We start from the raw sequence: 22490 nt of genomic DNA on the forward strand, positions 1-22490 counted from the left end.
TACTCTTTACTCAGATAATCTGCCTACAGATAGTTTATAGAGTATTTGTAATATTTCAACAACTTATTATTTGAGATTCAACAATTCAACTGTTTCACAAATAAAGGTTTGGTTAGGTTTAGATACAAAAAAACATCTCGGTTAGGGTGTGTTCAAGAACTGTCACTGCGAAAGTTTATCACAGAGAAGCTTCTTCATGTCACTTTAACCCTAATCCAAAACTAAGTAAGAAGTCAACAGTCAGTAAAACAATGTAATTATTCCGGCACTAACTTACTGATTAGGAAATAGTAACATTTTGTCATAAACCCCTAGAAATTACATCAGTCTAAAGTAGACACCAGTGAGATGTCAGGTAGGCAGTGGGATTCAGCCAGGAGGAGACTTTTCCTCCCACCCTCGAGTGTGGCCTTTCGGAAAAGGTGTTAACAGTTTTGCCTTTAGACATAGTCTGACGACACTCCACACGACCTACTTTGTTTTAGGCATACTAAATCTTTAAGGCCAGTTTTCCTTTACAGGAGTACCAGAGGTGCATTATGCAAAATGTGTAATGTTTTATGCGCTATATAAATACATAAAATTGAAAATTTAATTGAATTGATGTCATTTTCTGTTGAGTCCTCCAAGTTAAGCAACGATATGTTTTGTTTCACATTGTTACCCACTACCCCAGCCCCCACCTGAAGAGAGCTTTAAAAATCAGAGACATCAGAGCAGAGGGGAAGAGTCTCCACCCCCCTCACCAACAACTACCGGTGAGGATTCACCCCCCCAAACCCCATCCAGGTCACCCTCATCTCCAGTCACCCTTTCTCCCTCCTCCCCCCTCTTGGAGTTCACTGACCAGATGAAAGAGCTGGTCACTGCTGGAACCAAACTTACCCCCCGCCCCTTCCCTCGCCCTACTCCCATTTTCTCTCCCTTAAACCCCGCTCGGCGCCTTCTTCCACCATTGGCTTTAAGTCCTCGGCCAGTTTTGACACATTTATCATAGTTACACCGCCCTCTTCTAGAGTTATATTTCTAAATATCTACAGGCCACTTTGTGCAAACTTTTCTGATGATGTTACTGAACTGCTGTCTATAATCTGTCTTGACTTTGACTGTGTAGTCATTGTCAGAGATTTTAACATCCATGATGACAACCTCCAGGACAGAGGGACTAAAGAACTGTGTTGTGTTCTTGATAACTATGGACTGACTCAGCATGTGACGGAATAAGGGCCACACTCTAGACTTAATCATCTCCAAGGACCTGAACATTTCTAAGGTTGTGGTGACTGATGTTGCTCTCTCTGATCATTCCTGTGTTTTCTTTGAGATTGATATCTCTGTGCACCCAAATTTTCAAACAGAGGTAATCACACAAACGTATATCACTGAAAACACCAGTGGAATATTTATTCAGGCGTTCTCTTCCACATTCTCTTGGGTCTCGCAGATAACTTCAATTCTAAAATTACAAATGCTATTGATGCCATTGCACCTACAAAGGTGAAGCCTGTCTCTGGTACGAAAAAACAGTGTCGTAAAGCTGGACGCAGGTGGCGAAAAACATATCTCCAGGTTCATTGTGACACCTATAAAGAGAGACTTTGCATTTATAATTTCGAACTGAAAAATGCAAGGCGGTCCTTCTTCTCTGAAACAATTGCCAAAAACAATAATAATGCATGTACCTTGTTTGCTACCGTTGACAGGCTAAAAAACCCTTCTGTCAGTAGCCTCTGAACTTCTATCTACCAGGGCCTGCAATTAATTTGCCTCCTTGTTCAAGGAGGAAAATTAGACAGGCAGTAAGTGCCTCCATATCAGGTACAGGATGTGTTATCCCTGTGTCCACTTAAAATTAATTCAAATAGCATGACACAATTTGATCCTATTAACCATAAAAACTTCAACAACAACATCTGAAATCCTCTTCCTGCTGCCTTGATATTCTGCCAACATGCTTTTTCAAAAATGTTTCTAATTGCATGGCCTCACATATTCTACAAATTGTCAACATGTCTCTTCTCTCAGGTGTCTTCCCACAGGCCCTGGTAAGTGCAGTCATCAAGCCACTCTTAAAAAAGAACAATCTAGACACATCACTAATGATCAATTATAGGCCCATATCAAACCTCCCGTTTTTAAGTAAAATCACTGAAAAAGCTGTTTTTCAACAGCTGAACAACTTCTTAGCATTAAACAGCTTTTGATGTCTTCCAGTCAGGTTTTCGACCACGCCACAGCACTGAGACTGCTCTTGTTAAAGTCTTCAATGACATCCACTTGCACGCAGAGACTGGCAGAATTTCAGTCATGGTATTATTGGATCTCAGTGCTGCATTCAACACGGTCGAACACAACCCATTACTAGACCGACTGAAAAACTGGGTGGGATTTTCTGGCTCAGTATTAAACTGGTTTTAATCCTACTTAAAAGGACAGAGACTACTTTGTGTCTATAGGTAATTACACATCTGAGCAGACAAAAATTACATGTGGAGTTCCCAAAGGCTCCATTCTGGGGCCCCTTCTGTTTAACATCTACATGCTACCACTTGCTCAGATTAAAGAAAACAACAAAATATGTTCCCATAATTATGCAGACGACACACAAATTTACATAACAGTGTCACCAGGGGACTATGGTCCAAAATAACTGCTGAGTAAGCGCATTGAACAAATCAACGATTGGATGTGCCAGAATTGTCTTCAACTAAACAAAGATAAAACTAAAATAATAGTTTTTGGACCCAAGGAGGAATGATTAAAAGTCAGCGTTCAGCTTCAATCAGTAATGTTAAAAACCACAAACCAAGCCAGAAATCTTGGTGCAGTCATGGACTCAGACCTGAATTTTAACAGCCACATTAAAACAGTTACAAAGTCAGCTTACTACCACCTGAAGAATATATCCAGGATTAAAGGGACTTATGTCTCAGCAGGATTTGGAAAAACTTGTCCATGCATTTATCTTCAGTAGACTCGACTACTCTAACGGTGTCCTTACAGGCCTCTCTAAAAAATTAATCAGACAGCTGCAGCTGATTCAGAACGCTGCTGCTCGCATCCTCACTAAGACCAAGAATGTGGATCACATCACTCTAGTTGTGAGGTCTTTTACACTGGCTTCCTGTCTGTCAAAGAATTGATTTCAAAATACTACTGTTGGTTTATAAAGCACTGAATGGTTTATGGCCAAAGTACATTTTTGATCTTCTGCTACGTTATGCACCATCCAGACCTCTCAGGTTCTCTGGGACAGGTCTGCTTTCGGTCCCCAGAGTCAAAACTAAACATGAAGAAGCAGCATTCAGTTTTTATGCACCATATATCTGGAACAAACTCCCAGAAAACTGCCAGTCTGCTGCAACTCTCAGTTCATTTAAATCAAGGCTGAAGACTTTTCTGTTTGCCGCTGCCTTTTATTAAATCAAATAATGATTCATTTCTTACACTGCACTGTAAGTGTTACTCTCCTGTTTTATCTTTTTATTTTGTATTTAACTCTTTTTAATTGTATTTAAATGTCTTTTTATATTGCCCTATGTTGCTTTTATGTTTTATGTAAAGCACTGTGAATTGCCTTGTTGTTGAAATGTGCTATACAAATAAACCTGCCTTGCCTTAAAAACAACCCATATTCAAGTTTTCTGTTTTGGAATCCCTATTGGCAGGACAACATCGTTTGTCAATGCCTCCCAAAACCAATCACTAGTACAACAATCATTCATATGGTTAAGGTTTGGTTATGGATAGACACAAAAACTACTTGGTTAGGGTTTGGAAAATATCCCGGCCTGGGTTAAAACCAACTACTTCATTTAGGTTAGGGAACCTTTGCAGTTATGGTTAAAATAATAACTACTTGGTTAAGGTTATGAAATTATTGTGGAACAAGTTTAGAAGAAACCAACACTGACAGTCAGATGGAAATGGGAAACGAGCCATGGTTTCCCATGTTAAAGTCACAAGCTTTATTGACCCATTCATCTACCCTGACATCTTCCCTACAAGGTTTTATGGCTCTGTGACAACATCACATTACTTCCACTTTTTGCTCCTAACATTGTGCTGCATTGGTTACATGTTTAACATGCATGCATTTAAAAGTAAATGAGAGAACTTTTAAGTTTGCAAAACATAAACATTGCTAAACATGGTGACACACAAGGATGTTGATACAGTATATTGTTTATAAAATCACTTCAGAATAACCACTATTTATCTTCATAACTTTCCACCATTGTTGCTGTGGTCTAGTTGGAGTTTGCTATTGACCTTATTTCACTGCCGCATTAATTTCTGAGGGCATGCACAACTAAGGCTCTGAAGGATACGTAGAGTAGCCATCACATGCTTGCAAACATGTAGGTAAAACAAAGTACTGTATATCAGCATAGTAAGTCTTGGGTCGATGATGCTTTTATTGCCTTTATTCCATGGATTATAAAGGTGTTCAATGAGCCATGGAGGTTGCAGAACTTTCTCAACCACGTGATCATATTTAGGATCAGGATCCTAAATAGTGGAGGCTGGTGGTATTTGTGCCCTGATTCCAGTCTGACCCATAGTGTAGCATCACAGCGTAGCTTCACTCAGCAGTCAAATCCCTCTGGGTATCGGCGGCCTACATGCACATATCTGAACACCTCTGATCAAGTGATCCGGAATCACAGGAAAGTCAGAGAGCGTCAGGTTAAATAGGGTCAGCAGTGCCTTTGGAGTTCCGTGAGTCGCTCTGCTGTTAGAGGGGCCAAGACCGTTCCTGTTTCAATGTCAGAAGTTTAATTGGGTGTCAGACAGTCAACACAGACTGAGTAATAATAATAATAATAGATTTTATTCATAGAGCACTTATCAAAACAAAGTACAAAGTGCTTCAGAGAGACAGAAAATAAAACACCACAGTGAATGATAAAATACATGACGGGCAAAAATAAAATGAGATAATGACAATACATTAAAAAACAATAAAAATAAACAGACAGCTCAGGTAAAATCAGGATATGCTTTCCAGTAAAAATGTGTTTTGAGAAGAGACTTAAAAGAAGACACTGACTCAGACAACCTCATTTCTTCAGGCAGGTTGTTCCAGAGCCTCAGGGCCCTGATGGCAAAAGCTCTGTCCCCCTTAGTTTTCATCCTGGACTCAGGAACAGACAGAAGACCCCTGCCCGAAGATCTCAAACTACGTGAAGGTTCATAAGGGATTACAAGGTCTAAAATATAGTCTGGAGCCAGGCCATGAAGAGCCTTAAAAGTAATCAATAAGATCTTAAAATCAATCCTAAAACAAACAGGGAGCCGATGTAAAGAGGCTAAAGCAGGTGTGATGTGGTCGTACTTCTTGGTCCTGGTTAACAGCCTAGCAGCTGAGTTCTGTACAGCCTGCAGTCATTTCAAAGTTTTTTGATTAAGACAAGTGAACAGGCTGTTACAATAATAAGAAGCATGCAGGAACAAAGAGTGAGCTGCAAAACAACTCCCTGACATTTTCAGGAGTTTATTTTGAAATGAGATATCTATATCTACAAACAAACAAAAAGCAATGTCTCCTCTTTTTTAAAGCAAGAAGGCACTCAGGGAGCGCAAACCTCGCACAACAAATCTCCAATTTACTATTCCACCTGAACACATCATTCATATGGCTTCAATTTGAAGCTGAATTGATTTCTTGACTTGGCAAACATCCCTTTAGGAATTAGAATCAAGCCTCTATCTCCATTAGTTTCACAGTTATGGTGCCAATCAATAATTGTTTAATGGTGGAACTTTCAGATCTGGATCACCACCAAAATCTAATTGACTTTTCTTTGGCTCAAGGCATATCGGTCCAGCATATTTATTGGTAATGCACTTTTTGAGATATCCTTCTGTCAGACACACAGACAAACTATTTAACAGACATTAAACTACATCTTCCTTGGTGGAAGAAATAACTGTTTAAATACAAGAAAAGTATGTTACTGCTTATATAAGGAAATTATATGGAAAAGAATTTACTGGTAACAACAAAACTCGTTGAAACAAGATGCCTTCTTGCTTCAGTTATAGTCATTTCTCCTAACCTGACACTTGTCAAGCTGCAGAGACAATCTGTTGTTACATTTATCCTCCAGTTCCTCCAAAATGGCTAATTAGCAATGTTAGCTTTCCTCATTTGAAATCAGATGACAGGCTGCAAATTCAAGCCACCGTTCATATATATATACATATAACATAAAATGAATATTTTAGTATCCCCATTTAAGAAATAGATGGCTAATTGTGTAAATTACCGCTACCTTAATCATTACGACCTGAGGCGGAAGAAGTACTCAGATCCTTTACTGAAGTTACAGTAGCAATACAAAGTAAAAACTTCTCCATTACAAGTAAAAGCCTTGCATTCAAAAGACTTAAATCCCTGTCATATTTGCATATTACAATATCACTATTACAGATGCATTACTGTGTGAGCAGCATTTTATACCAAGGCAAATTCCTTGTATGTGAAAACCTACTTGGCAATAAACCTGATTCTGAATTGTAACAATCTTAATATGGATGTTGTTTTTTTAAGAATTGTGACCAAGATACATATTGAAAAGGACATCGTACGGTATATAAATCAACTTGTCAGTGCTTTCTGGTCGACAAACTATGTAATGGAGACACTGTTTTTAAATTACCTTAAACCTAGTTTGGCACTTCTGTACTGCAATTTCTATCAGCCAACATATACACAGATATATCTGCAATAAGATGACATTGGCCGATATATTGGCCTGGCTGATTTATCAGTCTAGCTCTACACCTACACACATTGTTTTTTAAGGAAGCTCACACATCTGCAGTGTCCTGACGCATGTCAACAAACGATGAACAACGAATGATGAACGACTTGTCAGGTTACCCCACATTCCCATTTCCCAGTTTTGACGAACATCACATGGATGTACTAAGACAGCTGGATACGGCACAGCCACACGGCCTTGCTGACAATTTGTCGGTGGCCAACAATGGTACTGCAACACAAAAATCCGGCAGAGCTCGACTCGGCACTGTTCTCTTTTGGTTTTCCATTGGCAAAAGTTGTGAATCTCTGAATATCACCTGTCGAGGTTCCAAGCGAGCTGAGCAGGTACTTAAAGGTGGAGATAAAACACTGCAGGCCACTGATTGGTCAGAGAGAATCTTCACTAGAATCGTCACTTGTTTGACATGTGACATCCTGCACAAACCTGCCATAAATTACCAAGCTACCATTAATAACTACTGCAATTTTTTTTATTCACTCGACCCGGATTTTGACCACACTGTGGTCAAATGTTTGGCTGCCGATGAAAGGATCCAGCGTTTGTGTCGCGTTGAAGATGATGTGATGGCAGTTTCACGCAGCGTCAGTATGGCGATAAGTGAAGAATCCCGCCTACATTGAGGGGGTAAACAAAATCGAGAAAAGTACCTGGTACCAAAAGCGAGTCTAGCCGAGCTGTACTGCGCAGTGGAAATGAGGCTATGAGACCACCTTTATAAAAACATCATCTGTAAAACTGACAGGAGACCTCCATCTGCAAACAAGATCAATTATTACTTTTTGTATTATTAGGTTTGTAAAGGTTTCCCTGAGTCTAGAAAAGCTATTTTTATGTGTGACATCACCTCAATGGTTAAGTGTTTGTGACGAGTGCGTGGCACAGGGAGAGAAACTAATGCTTATGTGCAGTGGATGAACAGCCCGATATCCAGATATGATAAAACATCCATTGCCTCAACTCTTCAGAAAAGCAGCAGTTTTATCATAATTTCTCTCCTGATTGGCACATCCCAGCTTCTGTACCTTAACTATTTCTTCTGTTGGATGACGTTCTTAGGTGTGCGCTATGGGTCTGTTTCGGAGCATGCTCTGTGTTTACCACTGTAGAATCGTATTCTCCAAATTCCAGACGGCACATTGTCCCTCCTCTGGACAGACTCAGGTGTTTGGCCACATCTATCATAGTTCCTGACACCTGTTGTGGATCATCCATGAGGGGGCGCTGCTGGACTCTTTCCACTGCAGCCTTATAGTTGTGTAGGAATGGGACGTCTTCAGCTCTCAGCTCGTCCTCTGTGGCTCTGACTGTTTCTCAAAGAGCTGAAATCTCTCTGCTCAGAGCCTCCATCTTCCCCATCATCTTACTCTTCTGCTTCTTTTCCTCCCTCAAAGCAGAGATCCTGGCCTTAGCCTCAGACCTGGCCTGGACTTTGATGTGTTCTTGTGTTAGGTCAGAGTTTTTCCAATGGGTCACTCCTCGAAGATCTTCTCTTAGAAACTAGACACTCGTGGATTTGTTTCTCAGCCCACCAGCTCTGCAGACAGATTTTACAGAAGCTGTGACTCCATGACAGGAGAAAAGGATCTTTGAAGATGTCGAGGCAGACCGAGCCTCTCAAGGAAATAAGCTGCCATGATTGGAGTTGAAAACACAGCAGGCAGACAGCACAGTGAGTCAGTTAGGTGTGGTTTCACCCCTTCTTCAGAGCATTTCCTGAAAGTTAGCTTCACTCTGAGCTGAGCGTTTTCTGATAATCTCAGTCAGTGTTCAGCACTGAGCTGGCAGTATTCCAGAAGTTCCTCCTGTAGCTGTCCTTTCTTAATGGGAGCTGTACGCTTTCTTCAGACGGTGAATCATGTTCAACAAAATGGCAATCCAATCTGATTATCAGAATACCAAAGTATCGAATCACAAATTCCCTGCGCCCAAAGATATTCAATTTACAATGATATAAAATAGAAACAGCAGCCAGTCCTCACATTGGAGAGACTGCAGCCAGAAAATGTTTGGTATTTTTGCTTGACACAAAGACTTAAATGATCAATGAATTAAGAAATCAACTAAAATTTTTGATTAATTGACTTTGTTTCAGCACTACAGACAATGCTTTTCCCACGCCAGATTCTGACCATGTAAAGTCTTCTATGGATTAATATCAAAGCATTGTCATTCATGTAAACACACTCAGTGTCCCATTCTGTTACTCCTTGCTCCTGGGGTGGCCCACTTTTCCCTCAGGCATGATTCCAGCTTCCGATAATCTAATCTCAGTGAAACTACAGTATTTACAATACTCACATACATTTCCTTTGAATGGAATATGGAGCATGTGTTTCATTCTGAAACAGATCCAAACATATGACCACAACTACAAGCTGTCACATGCAGGGAGTGAATTCACTCATGCCAAACTCTTTAATGCAGTGTTGGAGTACAGTATGGTGTGCAGATTTGTGTGTGTTTATGTGTGTATTTAGGTTGTACAGGAAACTATTCAGGGGTAGATCTGCCCCACCCAGCCAACGACCCACTTAGGAACTCTTTGTCCCAAAAAAACACTTCACTCGTGATATTGTGGAGCTAGTAATAACTGTCGAAAACACAACACACACACACACACACACACACACACACACACATGTCCTCGTTGTTAAGATGGAAACACCTGCAGAGTGTGTGACATGACCCTTTCACCTCTGTCTTCTCCTCTCTCTCCTTCTGCTTTTCAATTCTCTTCATTTCCTCTCCTCCTATCTCTCTCTGCATCTTATGATCTGTTCACCACAGAGGATTGCTCTAACTGCTGGCATGTGTGTGTGTATATATATATATATATATATATATATATATATATGCCCACACACACCCTTAGTGTCTTTGTGTTGCAGTGATAACCGCTCAGCTGACATGGAGTCCAGTGGATTCAGAGCTCAAGCTTCGATGTCTTAAACTGGACCCTTTAGCCTCAGATTCATTATTTGTTACACAAGGAAACACACACAGCCACACAGACATGAAACTATATAACCTGATTTTGACAGAGCCGTGTTTTTACAAATTCAATTATCATTACGTACATGGCCCTAGCAAATAATAAGTATAAATGTCAAGAAAGAGATTCCAAATGCTGTTTTAGTCTCCTGAAAACTGCTGAAAAGTGGATTTAGTTCACTGATGAACTGAGACATTTTTACATCTTTAACCACAAGAGTAAATGCAACATGCAAAGACTAAGACTAGGATATGGTTTCAGTCACCAAAAATCAATTCTTGTCTCAGGAACATTTCCCTTTGATTTGATTGATTCAACTGTGGCATGTTTTTATCAAAATAATATATAAATCGAAACACTTATTGAATAAGCGTAAATTAGCAATAATGTTATAGGCTGTGAATTGTGTTCACAATTTAGCCATTAATGTGCACTTTAATCAAAAAACTAAACAAAACATGGTGTTGCTTACTTGAGGAATAAAAATACATTTAAGTTCCCAGGATAAATTCTGAGAAGTGCTTTCAGATATTCATACACACACACACACTAACACACTTCCACACATACCACATCAAGCAGAATTATACTTCTTCAGCCCTTTGTTGTGTTTCTGAGCATCACTGAGCTCTGACTGAGCTGCTGCTGCAGTGGATGCATGAAGTAGTGATTTCTGGTGGGCGGGGAGCAACAAGGCTACGTTCATGTTACTCTAACTGTTTATTTTGTGGCGTTCCCAAAGCACTGAGCGGCTGCCAAGCTAAACCACAGACACACACACACACAAACACACACACACACACACAGGAGAGAAAGAGACATGTATACACACTGAAAGTAGAGAGAAATAGGCAAAGACTAGTGATGTGTGAGTCATGAGTCAATTGTTCAAAACGAACAACTCTTTTTACTGACTCGGGAGTCACAAGTCCTCATGTCCACTAACTCGTTCGCTGACCCGCCCCTCCTTCCTGCTGCTAGCTACTGCAAACTGCAAAAACGAGGCGAGACCGCGCGTCACGCACACTACTGTGCAACTCTTATATTAACTGTATTTGTGGAAATGAAAGTTTATTACAGTACTAACCTAGCCCTGTGAGAAAAGCTACCACTTTGGTGCTTGTTTCAACTCAGTACACTCGCTCTCCCAGCCCGGAGCTGAAGGTCTGACTCAGGCTGCACGAATCACTCACTCGCCCACAAGTTCCACGCCACACCGTCCATGACTTTTCATTTGTCCCTTTTAAGTAGTTTAGTACTACTAGATTCTGACTGATCATCATATCGATCTATGGGACTAACGTCTTTTAAACAGAATGACGGGAACAGAAACAATAAAATCATTTCAAATGTCAGTTCCAGGTTACAGTCTTTTTCATTTCATTCCTCCATCCTTTCCTGTGCGTTCGCAGAGAGCTGGAGCATCATGAGGCTGCAGCAGCTAGGCTCTGCTGCAGAGCCTCTCCTCTTTTATCTCCATGTGCCAACCAAGTTTTCATTAGTCGGGTAGTCGCTAGTCGGGGGCAGCACTGCAGAGATCAAAGGTCAGCTGCATGTCGGAGTCAGTAAAGTCAGATTCCAAACCTGCCAGGGCGGATTCTCTCATTCCCTTTGTCTCTTCTACTCTATCAGCTTGTTCCAGCTCCTCAGTGAAGCTATATGATGCTTAAACAGTGAAATATTCAAATCTGAGCTGCTATGTTTTATATATCTGCATTGTTACATCAAAGAGGAAATACTTGCAGCCTTGTGCATTAGTTTATCCACCTTTTCCCATATTTCAGCCTCACATATATGGTGACTTTGGAAACTTTGGGAGCTCCACAAGAGTGAAAAATAAACTTCGAAAAGTTTCCCGCAGGGTAGAAGTTGTTGAAAGATTGCAGCAGCCCCCAGTGGACTTTGATATCAGAAAATGTTTCAGAAAATTCAAACAGTAAATAATTTGGTGTCAGTGCCACAAGAGCATCTTTCTGAGGCTGGCACTTAGCTAGGTAGCTAATGTATTTCAGAAGCATTTCTCTTTACATCCCGACAGCAATCAATAAATCAAAAGCTCTGGGGAAAAAAAAGAGAAAAAAATCCAGCATCTGTGGCTGTCGCAGGCCTGCAATAAGCCCATCCAATCATTTCACTGGCCTGCCTGCCTGCACTCTGCCCGGGCACGCATCGCGCATGAAAATGTGTTTTAGGGGAGGGGTTTGGAGGGAGGCCTGAAGGGGGATTTTTCGGTTGGATACTTGTAAGATCTAGCTGTCTAGCTGTCTGCTAGTTTCTCCAACGTTACGTACCTGAGCTTTAACAATAAAGGAGAACTCTGGTGGACAAGAAGCGAACAGAGACTGCAATGTTACACCCCACAACACAGAAATGTTTGACAGATAATCTTATGCCGGGATCAGAGTACATGATATCAGCCTGATAACGTCATCACACAGATGTGGGACGTTGAGAGCAAAAGTGAGCACAACAATTGCTGGTTTTATCCCGTATAGTGTTTTATAGTGAAGACAACTGCCGCGGCATCAGGGACATGCCAAGCCAAGGCAAGACTGACCGCTAACCTGTCCCGAGAGACACACCCGGCTCTGGAGAGCTGCTCAGCGGTGTGGGAGGTCTGGTGCCGGTCTCGTGTGCTCTCTTTCCTCCATTCGGTCAACCTCCTACTGCAGGTGCGGCTCTTCAGTTAATTCAACGATCCTGGCGTTTAAAAGTCATCACATGCAAATGCAAAAGAAAATCTAGATTAGCGCCACTGTCACCTTTTGACGTATATCTGAACTGTTTGGACAGTGGAAAACAAGGCTGAACCGAGGTTGTAGAGAAACATGGTGGTCATGGCTAAAAGAAAACACTGATAACTGTCAGTAGGAGGCGGAATGCGAACACAGGTCTCCAATGACAAAGCCTGACACTTTGTATGCCCAACCATTCACCCTGGCGTCTTCTCCAAGAGGGTTTATGGAACTATAACAATGTCACTCTGCTTCTACCTTTGCAAACAGTAACTCCAAAACAAAGCAAAGTAACTGAGACAACAATCAGTATTCTCACAACCACAGCGAGTCAGGAAAACACAAACATGGGTCACGTTTGTGTTGAAGTAAACGTTGGTTTGATTTTATGAGTTCAGTCTCCAACACATATATTGATGGACTGACATCCCAGCCAACACATTAACAGCAAGACATTAAGTTACAGGCTCCCAAGTTAGGAATAAAATCCATCTTTGTGCTCTGCTGCTTTGCCATCATTCATGTTTGAAGTGAAGAGCTTGTCAGCTGTCTCAGTCACTGCCTGCGGTTACTGAACATGTCGCTGAGCGTCCGTCCCGCGTGTGTCCTTCCCCCCTGCTATATATCAGCATCACTAACCTCCATCAGCTGTGCTCGTCATGCATGGATACAGTCCTCCCCATCTCTGCTGCTATAAATCAGCTCTCCTGCACCCACTGAGCCCTGCCACACACCGCACCGCAGCCACACAGAGAGGCAGGCATTTAAAAACCCAGAGCTGGAAACACACCAGCTGGGAGGTGTGTGTGTGAGTAGGCGTGTGTCCCGAGCGGAATAATAAGTGATTTGGTGCATATAGCAGCTTGAGAATCTAAAATCACATCCAATCGAATATTTTCAGGATGTCAATAGTCAAGCAAAGTGGATCACACATACAGCGTGGTCACACTTCTGATACCGGCCAGGCTTCTATTACTTAAAAGTTACAAAACACACCCTCACACATACACGAACAAATTCAGAGGTGAGGTCAAGCTGGAAGTGTGCAGTCACACACACACACACACACACACACACACACGTACACACACACACACGAGGAGCTGGTAAAGGCTTTAGGGAGTGCTCAGTGAAGCAGGAACAAGCATCAAACAGCTCCAGCCAGAGAGACACAGAGGACACACACACACACACACACACACACACACACACACACACAGAGGGGGGAGAGAGAAGGCGAGACTGAGAGAGAGAGAGAGAGATGTCAAAAGAGAAGTGGCAGAGAAATTTCTCCTGGGATTTGAGACTTGAGAGGAGAAGGGGGCTGGCTGGCTCCCACCGAGCAGGAAACACACACACACACACACACACACACACACACACACGCACACACACAGTTCTGATAAAAAAGGAATAAACACACAAGCTTTCTCTCACAGGAAACTCTGATTTCTTTGAATACTAATTATTTGATTGACATGGGCAACAAATAGCATAATTTATGACTGAAACTTTACCCTAGACATAAAGAACATAATTAACCTTACTGTACAGAAACAATTATACCCAAAAAAAGTAACTTAAAAAGGGGCAAACCACAATTTAATATTGCACTTCCATTAAGTTGTGTGACTAAAGAATCTAAATGAAAATGGTCAAAATCAGAGAAGCAGAGGCAGAGATATTCTGACTTTATGTCCTTCGAATGAGTCAAAAACTCTGGCTCCTACATTTGACATAATGCAACTTGATAGTGTCTTTTATTATTCCGTGATACTTTCAAGTCAACATCCAAGCTGTAATTATGACTGGCAAACTCAGATTTTTCTGAACTCTCCAATAAATGCAACGTGGCGCTTAAATGCTACAAAGTGCCTGAAAAGGCAAACTAATATGTACTCATCACATCAGCCAAAGTCCGTCATTTATGGATGTGATATACTCAATTTGCAGTATTTCTGACCCTCACACGACCAACTCTGAAGTCATATAACCATCTTGAGTTGTCCAGTGATGTAAATGTAATGTAAGTCGTGAACATGGGAATCATTCTGCCTGTGCACTGCACACAACTACCTTTCTGCATCTTCTAAGTTTGACATGTAAAAGTTGGTGGAGAAAAAACAAAAACAAATTCAAAACCTGACGACATGTTGTGGCAATTGCAAAGCCATGTGACAGAAATCCAAATATGTAGTAACAACGATGTCACTATTTGTACCAGATATAATAACCAGGGATATCATACAAACTGCATGAGAATTCATTATTATACACATTCATGAAACCCACATATCACATGTGTGTAGTGGGAAAAAACACAAAATTTACAGCACAGTGGCCTACTAGTAGCACCCACTGGGACTGTCTGCGGAGAGAAAGAGAGAAATGATGAGAGAGACTGAAAGAACAAAGAGACCAACACACAAACGTCAACAAGGAATTCAACAGCTCTTGTAGACTATATACAGACTGGTGACCAATTAAAGGACACACCTGAATAAATGAATGGAGAAACATAACAAAGGCTAAAGCTTCTATACAGAGCACTAGGCCTCACTGAATGACTTGTCACTGTGTATTCATTCAGCTATGGTTTCATCCAGCTTGACAGCAACATTACGATATTTACTGCATTATGTCCACTGCTACTTCAACAACTGCAGCATTGTACATGTCAGGGATCGTAGATACAACTGAGTAGGCGTCCTGTGATACAGAACTATAATCTTTCAAATCACTGTTTGATAAAACCCTTGCTAGTTCCTTCTGATGGTGAAATATCGAACCTACTTTTTCTTCTTCTAATTGTGAGCAACAGTAGCATGCAACAACGCAAAGCTAAGTAACTACAGAAAATGATACCACTAGTACAGCACAAAACAGACACAATGAATCTACTGTTGTAGTACAACAAAGTGGATGTGAGAGTTCCATATTTTGAAGAAATTTGAGCTGATGTGGACAGCGCAAAGTGCAACCCCAACAGCCAAGTGGTGAAACCAATGTAGACGTTGCAGTTCCTCTAATAGCCTCTGACACTGACATTCCTCTTTCCAGTCATAGACATGTCTTGACTGTGTTGAAAACCTTTGGGTGTACAGGCATAAAACTCAAACACTTTCAAATTGTGTAAAACACATCTTTGATAAAAGCTGTACCAGAACATGTAGAGTGACACTCACATGCAAATTGGTGCCTCCCAAATTACTCTGAAAATAACAATATATGGCATGCCTTGCTAAGACATGTAGTGACTCTGCCATAAGCCTGTAAATAGAGTAAAAGCCGAGCAAAAAATCCTAAGGTTCAAGAAGAAGGATATTGAGGCTTAAAACGTTTTAGGAGAGTGTTTGCCTTGACTGACAGGCTGCCACTCTTTTGTCTAACGCAGCAGTGAGCAATAAACCCCAAATGTTTCCCTAAAAAACAATGGGCGACATCTCAGTCAGTTCATGTTTTCCTGGGACAACCAGCCAGGTAACAGGCTGTAAACAGGTTTTCATTTCACTGAGAGCTATGCTGTGCCTTGTTTAACTTAGTGAAAGTGACTAAACATTCTACCATGCACATGAGAAGCTGCCATGTTCCATTCCAAGCCAAAACTCCTTTGACTTGCCATGGGTGAATGCAGGAGCAATTACTTGGCCGTGCAGGGCTAAACACCTTGGCAGGACTTCAAAATCTTGGAAATCGAAGAAAAAAATGTTTTGAAAGGCATTTAGAAGACAATGCAGCAGCTCTGAACACTGATCTGAATTAAAATGAGAAACATGCAACAACCCAACTGAAAATGTGGGAAGTCCTCCATGTTTCAGTTCCCCCTGAAACAACAGTGGTTTGGAGTAGTCACATAGCAAAGACAAAAGGCCAGAAATGTCTCTTCGTCATATTCCACTAGACTCTAGTGACTAGAGCTTTGCACGCTGTGAAATCAGGATTGCGACAATGATTGTTGTTGAATCAGTGTGGCTTCAAACTAAATGCTTAGTCTCAAGTGTGGCCAAGAGACGGCATTTCAGCTGAGGAGTCAGTTTACCCCCGAGTGGGCTTTATTACAGCAAACCAACATTTTAGCAACCCATGTTTAGAGGGATCCTAACAGGCTTTACAATGCAACCGAGGATATTCAGTTTCAAGTTTCAAAATGGAAACTTGAGGATCAAACAAAGGCAGGAGCAGTTTGACCCTCACCCTGAAGGGCCAGGCCTGGGGAGTGACCTGTTAACAGGCATTCAGAGGGCAGCAGTGTCCTTCAACACCATGGATGTAGAGGGAGCAGCAGGGCCAGGATTCCAATAATGGGCTGATAGAAGAGTGACCGAGCAAGAATTTGGGAGGAATTTGAAGGATTTGAAGAAGTGCTGATGATGCAATGTTGTTCAGTGAATATGAGACTAGGCCTACTTGTTCAGAGTCAACTGCTGCTCATTGTATTCAATACTGTGAATGCAGCAGCATGAATCCTTAGCCTGCAGTCCAGTCTGAGTCAGGCAATACCAGAAAAACAGCAGTGGTTGTCTGTTCAGACCTAATGTCCTCTATCAATGGCTATCCTTACTGAGACTAAATGCAGACTGCAGTTGACACCTGGTACATAAATGTGTAGCAAATGACCATTTCTGACCAGTTTCACCCCACAATCACAACTCAAGTTGTCTGCCAATGTACAGAGAATAAAAACATGTTCATGTTCCACCAAACAACTAGAGAGGAAACTTGTGGTAGTTTTCTGGTACCTCGCCTCAGGTTCAGATGAGGTGGTCTGAGATCAGGTTGCCTACATAAAATAGTCTAAAGTAAGCAATGTCATGATTTTGATTTTAAAAAATCTTATCAAAGAATACATAACTAAGACTATGAATTTGAAGTATTCAGTGCCACCCTTTGATACTCAATGCTACAGACACATTTCAGTCAGTACTGAGGATGATACCAAGCCGTACCAAAGATTAATGAAAAGCCTGACTTGTAAATGAATATAAACATCTGTTCTTTTCTTTCCTATCCCATTAATCCACTCAAAACCCCTCAGTGACGATGCAAGGATAGATTACCAACTGGGCATAAATAACAAATTGACATGCAGTGAACCTGGGGCTTCTGGCCCCCCTCCGGGTCTGGGGCCTTGGTGTAAAATATCAACTGAGATGAGTCCTGCATTATTATGTAATTATGTGGCCCTGTTTTGTACAGGGACCCTGTTTCAAAACCTAATACTAATTAATACTTATATTATAATGTGCCCGTATGGCACATATTCCTCAATAAAATTGTGTTTGATCAAATTACCACAAACTAATACACACAGAAAACTCGGGGCCAGCAGAGGAGTTCTGGTCGCTGGGTCTGTCACAAAGCTGTCAAGGGCTATGTCTGCTGTTTGCACAGTATTTAATGGGAATGGAATAGAGGCAAAGGGGTATACACAATGCACAGAGGGCCATAGGTTGTGTGTGTGTGTGTGTGTGTGTGTATGGGCGGCTACTGGCCCAACAGCAATTTTTTGCCCATGGCCCTCTAATGTTAATCCCCACTGCTGTACACAATCACATGCCTCCCTGCACCACCTCTGAATGTTTCCTATTCTGATCCCAACTGTCCTCAACGTGTTCTGGCTGCATTCACACCTGCATTCACAGCTGTCCCCTCGTCACATCTGACTGCCAGGCACCCATTCAAGTGATCGTCTGTGTTTGCATGTGAGCACTTAACACGTGGAACTGTGCTTGTATATTTACATGTCCATGTGCTCACATTCTGCATGCATTCATACATAGCCTACCAGTGAGCAGCGGCTCTGCCTATTTATAGAGCGGCTATATTAGCTCACCATATGTGTCAGCTGCTGGTCTCAAAATGGCCCCAGACAGCACGAGCAACACCAGGAAAACTAGGTGGGAAAGTAGGTGGAACAAATGAAAGTTTCTGCTCACAACCTCAGAGAGAAAGTGTGTGTGTGTCAGCTATGGGTGTGTGACAGGCTGGGAGCTGCGGGGCATTTTTCTCGTCAAACAGGTCTACAAAATATACATGTAGGCAAATGTGCACACGGAGCTGGAGTCGCTAATAACCCTGGAGAGGTTACCCACGCACACACACGCACACACACGCAGCACGCCAACAAGTAGAGCCTGTTTCATCGCAGCAGAGCAGCCTCTGAGTCACACTTGCTTGTCAAATTTGCGTCCCACAGGCAGCAGAGACAAATCTCTCCATTGGAGTGTGTGTGTGTTTGTGTGTGTGTTTGTGTGTTTGTGATGAGATAGAGGTGAAGGGCGAGCGCATGACTGATAGAAGGAGAAAGCCTCAACAGCAGCGAGACTAAGTCAAGACCGTGTGACAATCCATTCACACTGATTGTCTCTGTGTGTGAATCTGTGTGTGTGTGTGTTACAGGAGAGGCAAACAGATAGATGTGTGAATTCCTCCAGCAGGGCAGAGACGTTGGTGGACACCGGTGATAGCTGAGAGACATCTCTGCCTGCCGACCGAACAAAGCAGCCCTCAGCCCCGTCTCTCTCTGCCACACACTCCAACTCACTTGATGAAGCAGCGAGCTCCCTCGAATGTGTATCCTTCCTCCCAGCCTGTTGGTAAATCTGTGAGGACAGGGGATTGGAAGAGAAAACACAATACACAGAAACATAAGCAGCTGTGCAGAAAGACATGAAGCTAATCACACACACACACACACACACACACACACCTGCACAGCAATGCAGTGTCTGGACCACAAATAGCTAATTTGTTATGCAATTCCGCGCCCCCTCCCCAATAACCACAGCAGATATTTGAGGGTTACTCAATCTGTCCGTCTGCGCTGCCCATCTTCTAGCTGTTTGAATACACTGTTGATCTGCATGCAACGGTGCCTTCCCACCCGTCATTCCTTTCCTGTTGCGGCAGATGGGCTTTATTTTGGAATATCGGCTTTGCGCTGACGCACCAGACGCGCCGCATTGTTCTTTAAGCCGCCTCGGTGCCTCTACGTGCTTGGACACACTGTGTTTCTGCAGCAAAGCGGGCTTCAGTGGGAAATATGTTAAATGTCGCTGTAGGGAACCGGCTCCGAAATCGATTCACGCCTACGTGACGGAACTTTTAAAAAGTGTGTCGCAAAGTGTCCAGGTGGAGCGAGCAGGAGGGGGGGGGGCGTAATGGTCCGCCAGCGGGGAGCAGAGAGGGGAGCGGAGCCGAGGAGGCTGTTGCTTTGCTGCAGAGAAAAGAAAAATCCCCTCATCGTCTTCCACGGCTCTCTCCGCAACTTGTCGCCCCCTTTTCCTCCACCGCGCAATTAACCTTTCCCAGGCGCTGCGTGCGCGCGTGTGTGTGTGCGTGTTTTCGCAGGGATTGCAGAAAAACACATTCTCAGAGTGTTTACCTGGAGTTTTTCTGTGCCCCGTGATTACAGCTTCTCCAGTGACAGGATGTAACCACGTTGTACTCTTCGCTTCTTCGCTGTTGGTGGAAGAAAACGGGGGAAAAGGTGAACAGAGAACCCGCAAAAAGACAAACAGGAAAGATGCGTCGGAGAAATAAGCAGTGCGTATCCATAAATCCATGTGTCCGCGTGATATTTACTTGATGAAGAATATGCGTCCATCCCGAGTCACCCCATAACTCCAAGAAGAAGGAAGGCAGGAGAGCCAGTCCGGCTTCGGATCCGCCGCCATGTCTAGCTGAGAGCTCTACTGCTCTGGGTTACGGAGGCTGGAGTGCGCGGCGCCGTGCCAAGCGCGCACGAGGGTTTCAGCGTGCGCGCGCTTACAGGAGATGGGGACGCGCCTAGAGGATAAAGACACAAGCAATGATTTTTGTGACAAGTGGCGGGAGGCGGTGGGGTATTTTCTGTGTGTGACTGAATTGGCCCCAATGAAAGTTCACTGTTAGTTTGATTCCTGCACAGCTTTGAGTTTATAATCAGTCAACCAACCAATCAATCAATGAATCGATAGTTACGTGACTGACCAACAAACTTAATGCTAAAGAAGAATATGAGTAATGAAAAATGGAGACATGCACAGAAAGTTCATGACAAAATGCTAAAATAATTAAAAATAAATGAGAAACAACATTTTACTTAATCAGTGTGTGTGTGTACAGTACTTATATAAGTATGTGTGTGTGTACATGTACAGTTGGTCTGAGTTTATGCAAGTGTTTGTTTATGCATGCATCCTTTTTTCTTCTTTGGACATATATGCAGGCTGTACAGTGCATATTTCTTACATGAGATATGCACATATAGCTTCCATACAGCGCTTCATTCCCACTTCATTCTTTTTTTCCCTCTGCTGTCATTTTTTAAATTTATTATGTATAAAATACAACTGACTGCCATAGAAGTAGGGGGGGAAAGTAAGAAAAGATTTATAAAGAAAAATAAAGCGTTGAATGTGTCCTCAGTCTCTGGTTGAGACCTTATATGGTATTTCTACAGATGAAAGCCAATATAAAGTGTGTTATTACGGTGTTATTCCACCACAAGCCTCCAGAGCAGCCTCAGCTCTCTGCTCCGTAAGAGCTGTCTCCCTATTTCACTAACAATAGCAGAGAGAAGTCGTCTCATTGCATTGGAAAGACAGATGCTAATTTACACACACGTCAAACATTACATATGAACAGTATGTATATGGACGCTCACGTTCTACAATAATGCATACTCGACAACCTTACACACACTCACCACACCACCATCACTACTCCCCATGCGCACAACCATACACACAAACTCCCGTACTTTGAACTCCCACTGTTCCATTGTCTCATGTTTCTTTTCCTTTTTACTTCCTCTCTTTTGTCTTTCTTACTGTTTTGTATTATTTTATTCTAATGAATATATTATATATATTTTGTATTATACACCAATGTTTTGAATGTTTGCTGTTGTTCTGGAATATCACATTTTATCCCATCAAAACCAACCATCCACCAACCGCTACAGCACTTTCATGTGTGAATGCTTTAAGTTAAAGTGTACACAAAAATGCACAATAAAAAAACAATAACGAAAAAACGAAAGATATTCGCTCATTTGGTGTTTTGATGACGGTGCGCTGTCTGACGCGTCAAATCGTTATTTCCATGTCCGCACAGCCATGAGGTTTCAACATGATGCACATTTCCTCATCTGCCACACAAAACATCCATGCAGACCGTAAAGCGCTGGGTATACTCTAAAAAGGACATGGACAAAGACAGCAGAGTGGACGCACACTCACTACATTGGACGCCTACATAGGTGGACGTGTTCGCCAGTGCAGTTAGTCAGCACATACAGTCCACACATATATCACATGCTGTCATCAAGTCTGGGCTGCAAGGAGACGTCTTCATAAAGGGAGGTGAATCTTGGGAAAAGGTAGGGCTGTTTGCAGACTTTGAAAAATTTGCTTGTCACTGAAGTGAGACTGCAGAGGCACTGCGAATGAACGGAACAATGTCAATTCTACAACTCAGGTTAGGGTTAGATTGTGTGTGTTGCATTCACATTTAATTCAAACTGAGTACGTGTTACGTCAAAATCTTTTGAACTTGATTTTGCGACAGCCCCACTATGCAGACACCCAATACAGTACAAACAGAAGTTATCATACTTAATATATTCTAATAGATTTACTTTGACTTTATTGTGAGCTCCCCTTGAACCTTCTTCCACAGTCACTTCGATCTTTTCCTCTCGCCGTCTTGTTCCAAAATCGATGTCACGTGCTCCTTTTTCAACATGTCACAGAGCTTAACTGTATTATCGGAAACATCTGTATTCACGTATGTTTCTACACTCATTTATTCAGGTTTTTCATTTAATTTGTCACTGGTCTGTATATTCCAGTACTGGTGTGTCTCTACCAGTTCTTTCAATTCAACAATATCCATATACATTTTGTCCAAATTAAAGATATCTTTAGTCAGTGGCAGAGCTGTCTAATTGGAAAACTACTTTTCAGCAGTCAACCAGCAATGTCC

General features: G+C 42.1%; 1 protein-coding gene across 21 annotated transcripts in view; it reads right to left on the minus strand.

Moving 5' to 3' along the window:
- LOC122871171 (pleckstrin homology domain-containing family A member 5-like) overlaps window positions 1–21533 on the minus strand; it is a 262530-nt gene extending 240997 nt beyond the window's left edge. For 7 of the 21 annotated variants that reach the window (XM_044185937.1, XM_044185931.1, XM_044185932.1 and 4 more), the window contains exons 1-2: window positions 19906–21517; window positions 19066–19123 (exon numbers count right to left, since the gene is read on the minus strand). In XM_044185937.1, the coding sequence (XP_044041872.1) occupies window positions 19066–19123; window positions 19906–20086 (239 nt within the window). In that variant the 5' untranslated portion in view covers window positions 20087–21517. Of the gene's footprint in view, window positions 1–12010; window positions 12487–19065; window positions 19124–19905 lie in introns of those variants that run through there. The other 14 variants (XM_044185929.1, XM_044185926.1, XM_044185945.1 and 11 more) reach the window with 7 other exon arrangements.
- Window positions 21534–22490: the final 957 nt, after the last annotated feature.

Source organism: Siniperca chuatsi, linkage group LG23 (assembly GCF_020085105.1).
Source record: "Siniperca chuatsi isolate FFG_IHB_CAS linkage group LG23, ASM2008510v1, whole genome shotgun sequence".
NCBI lineage: Eukaryota > Metazoa > Chordata > Actinopteri > Centrarchiformes > Sinipercidae > Siniperca > Siniperca chuatsi.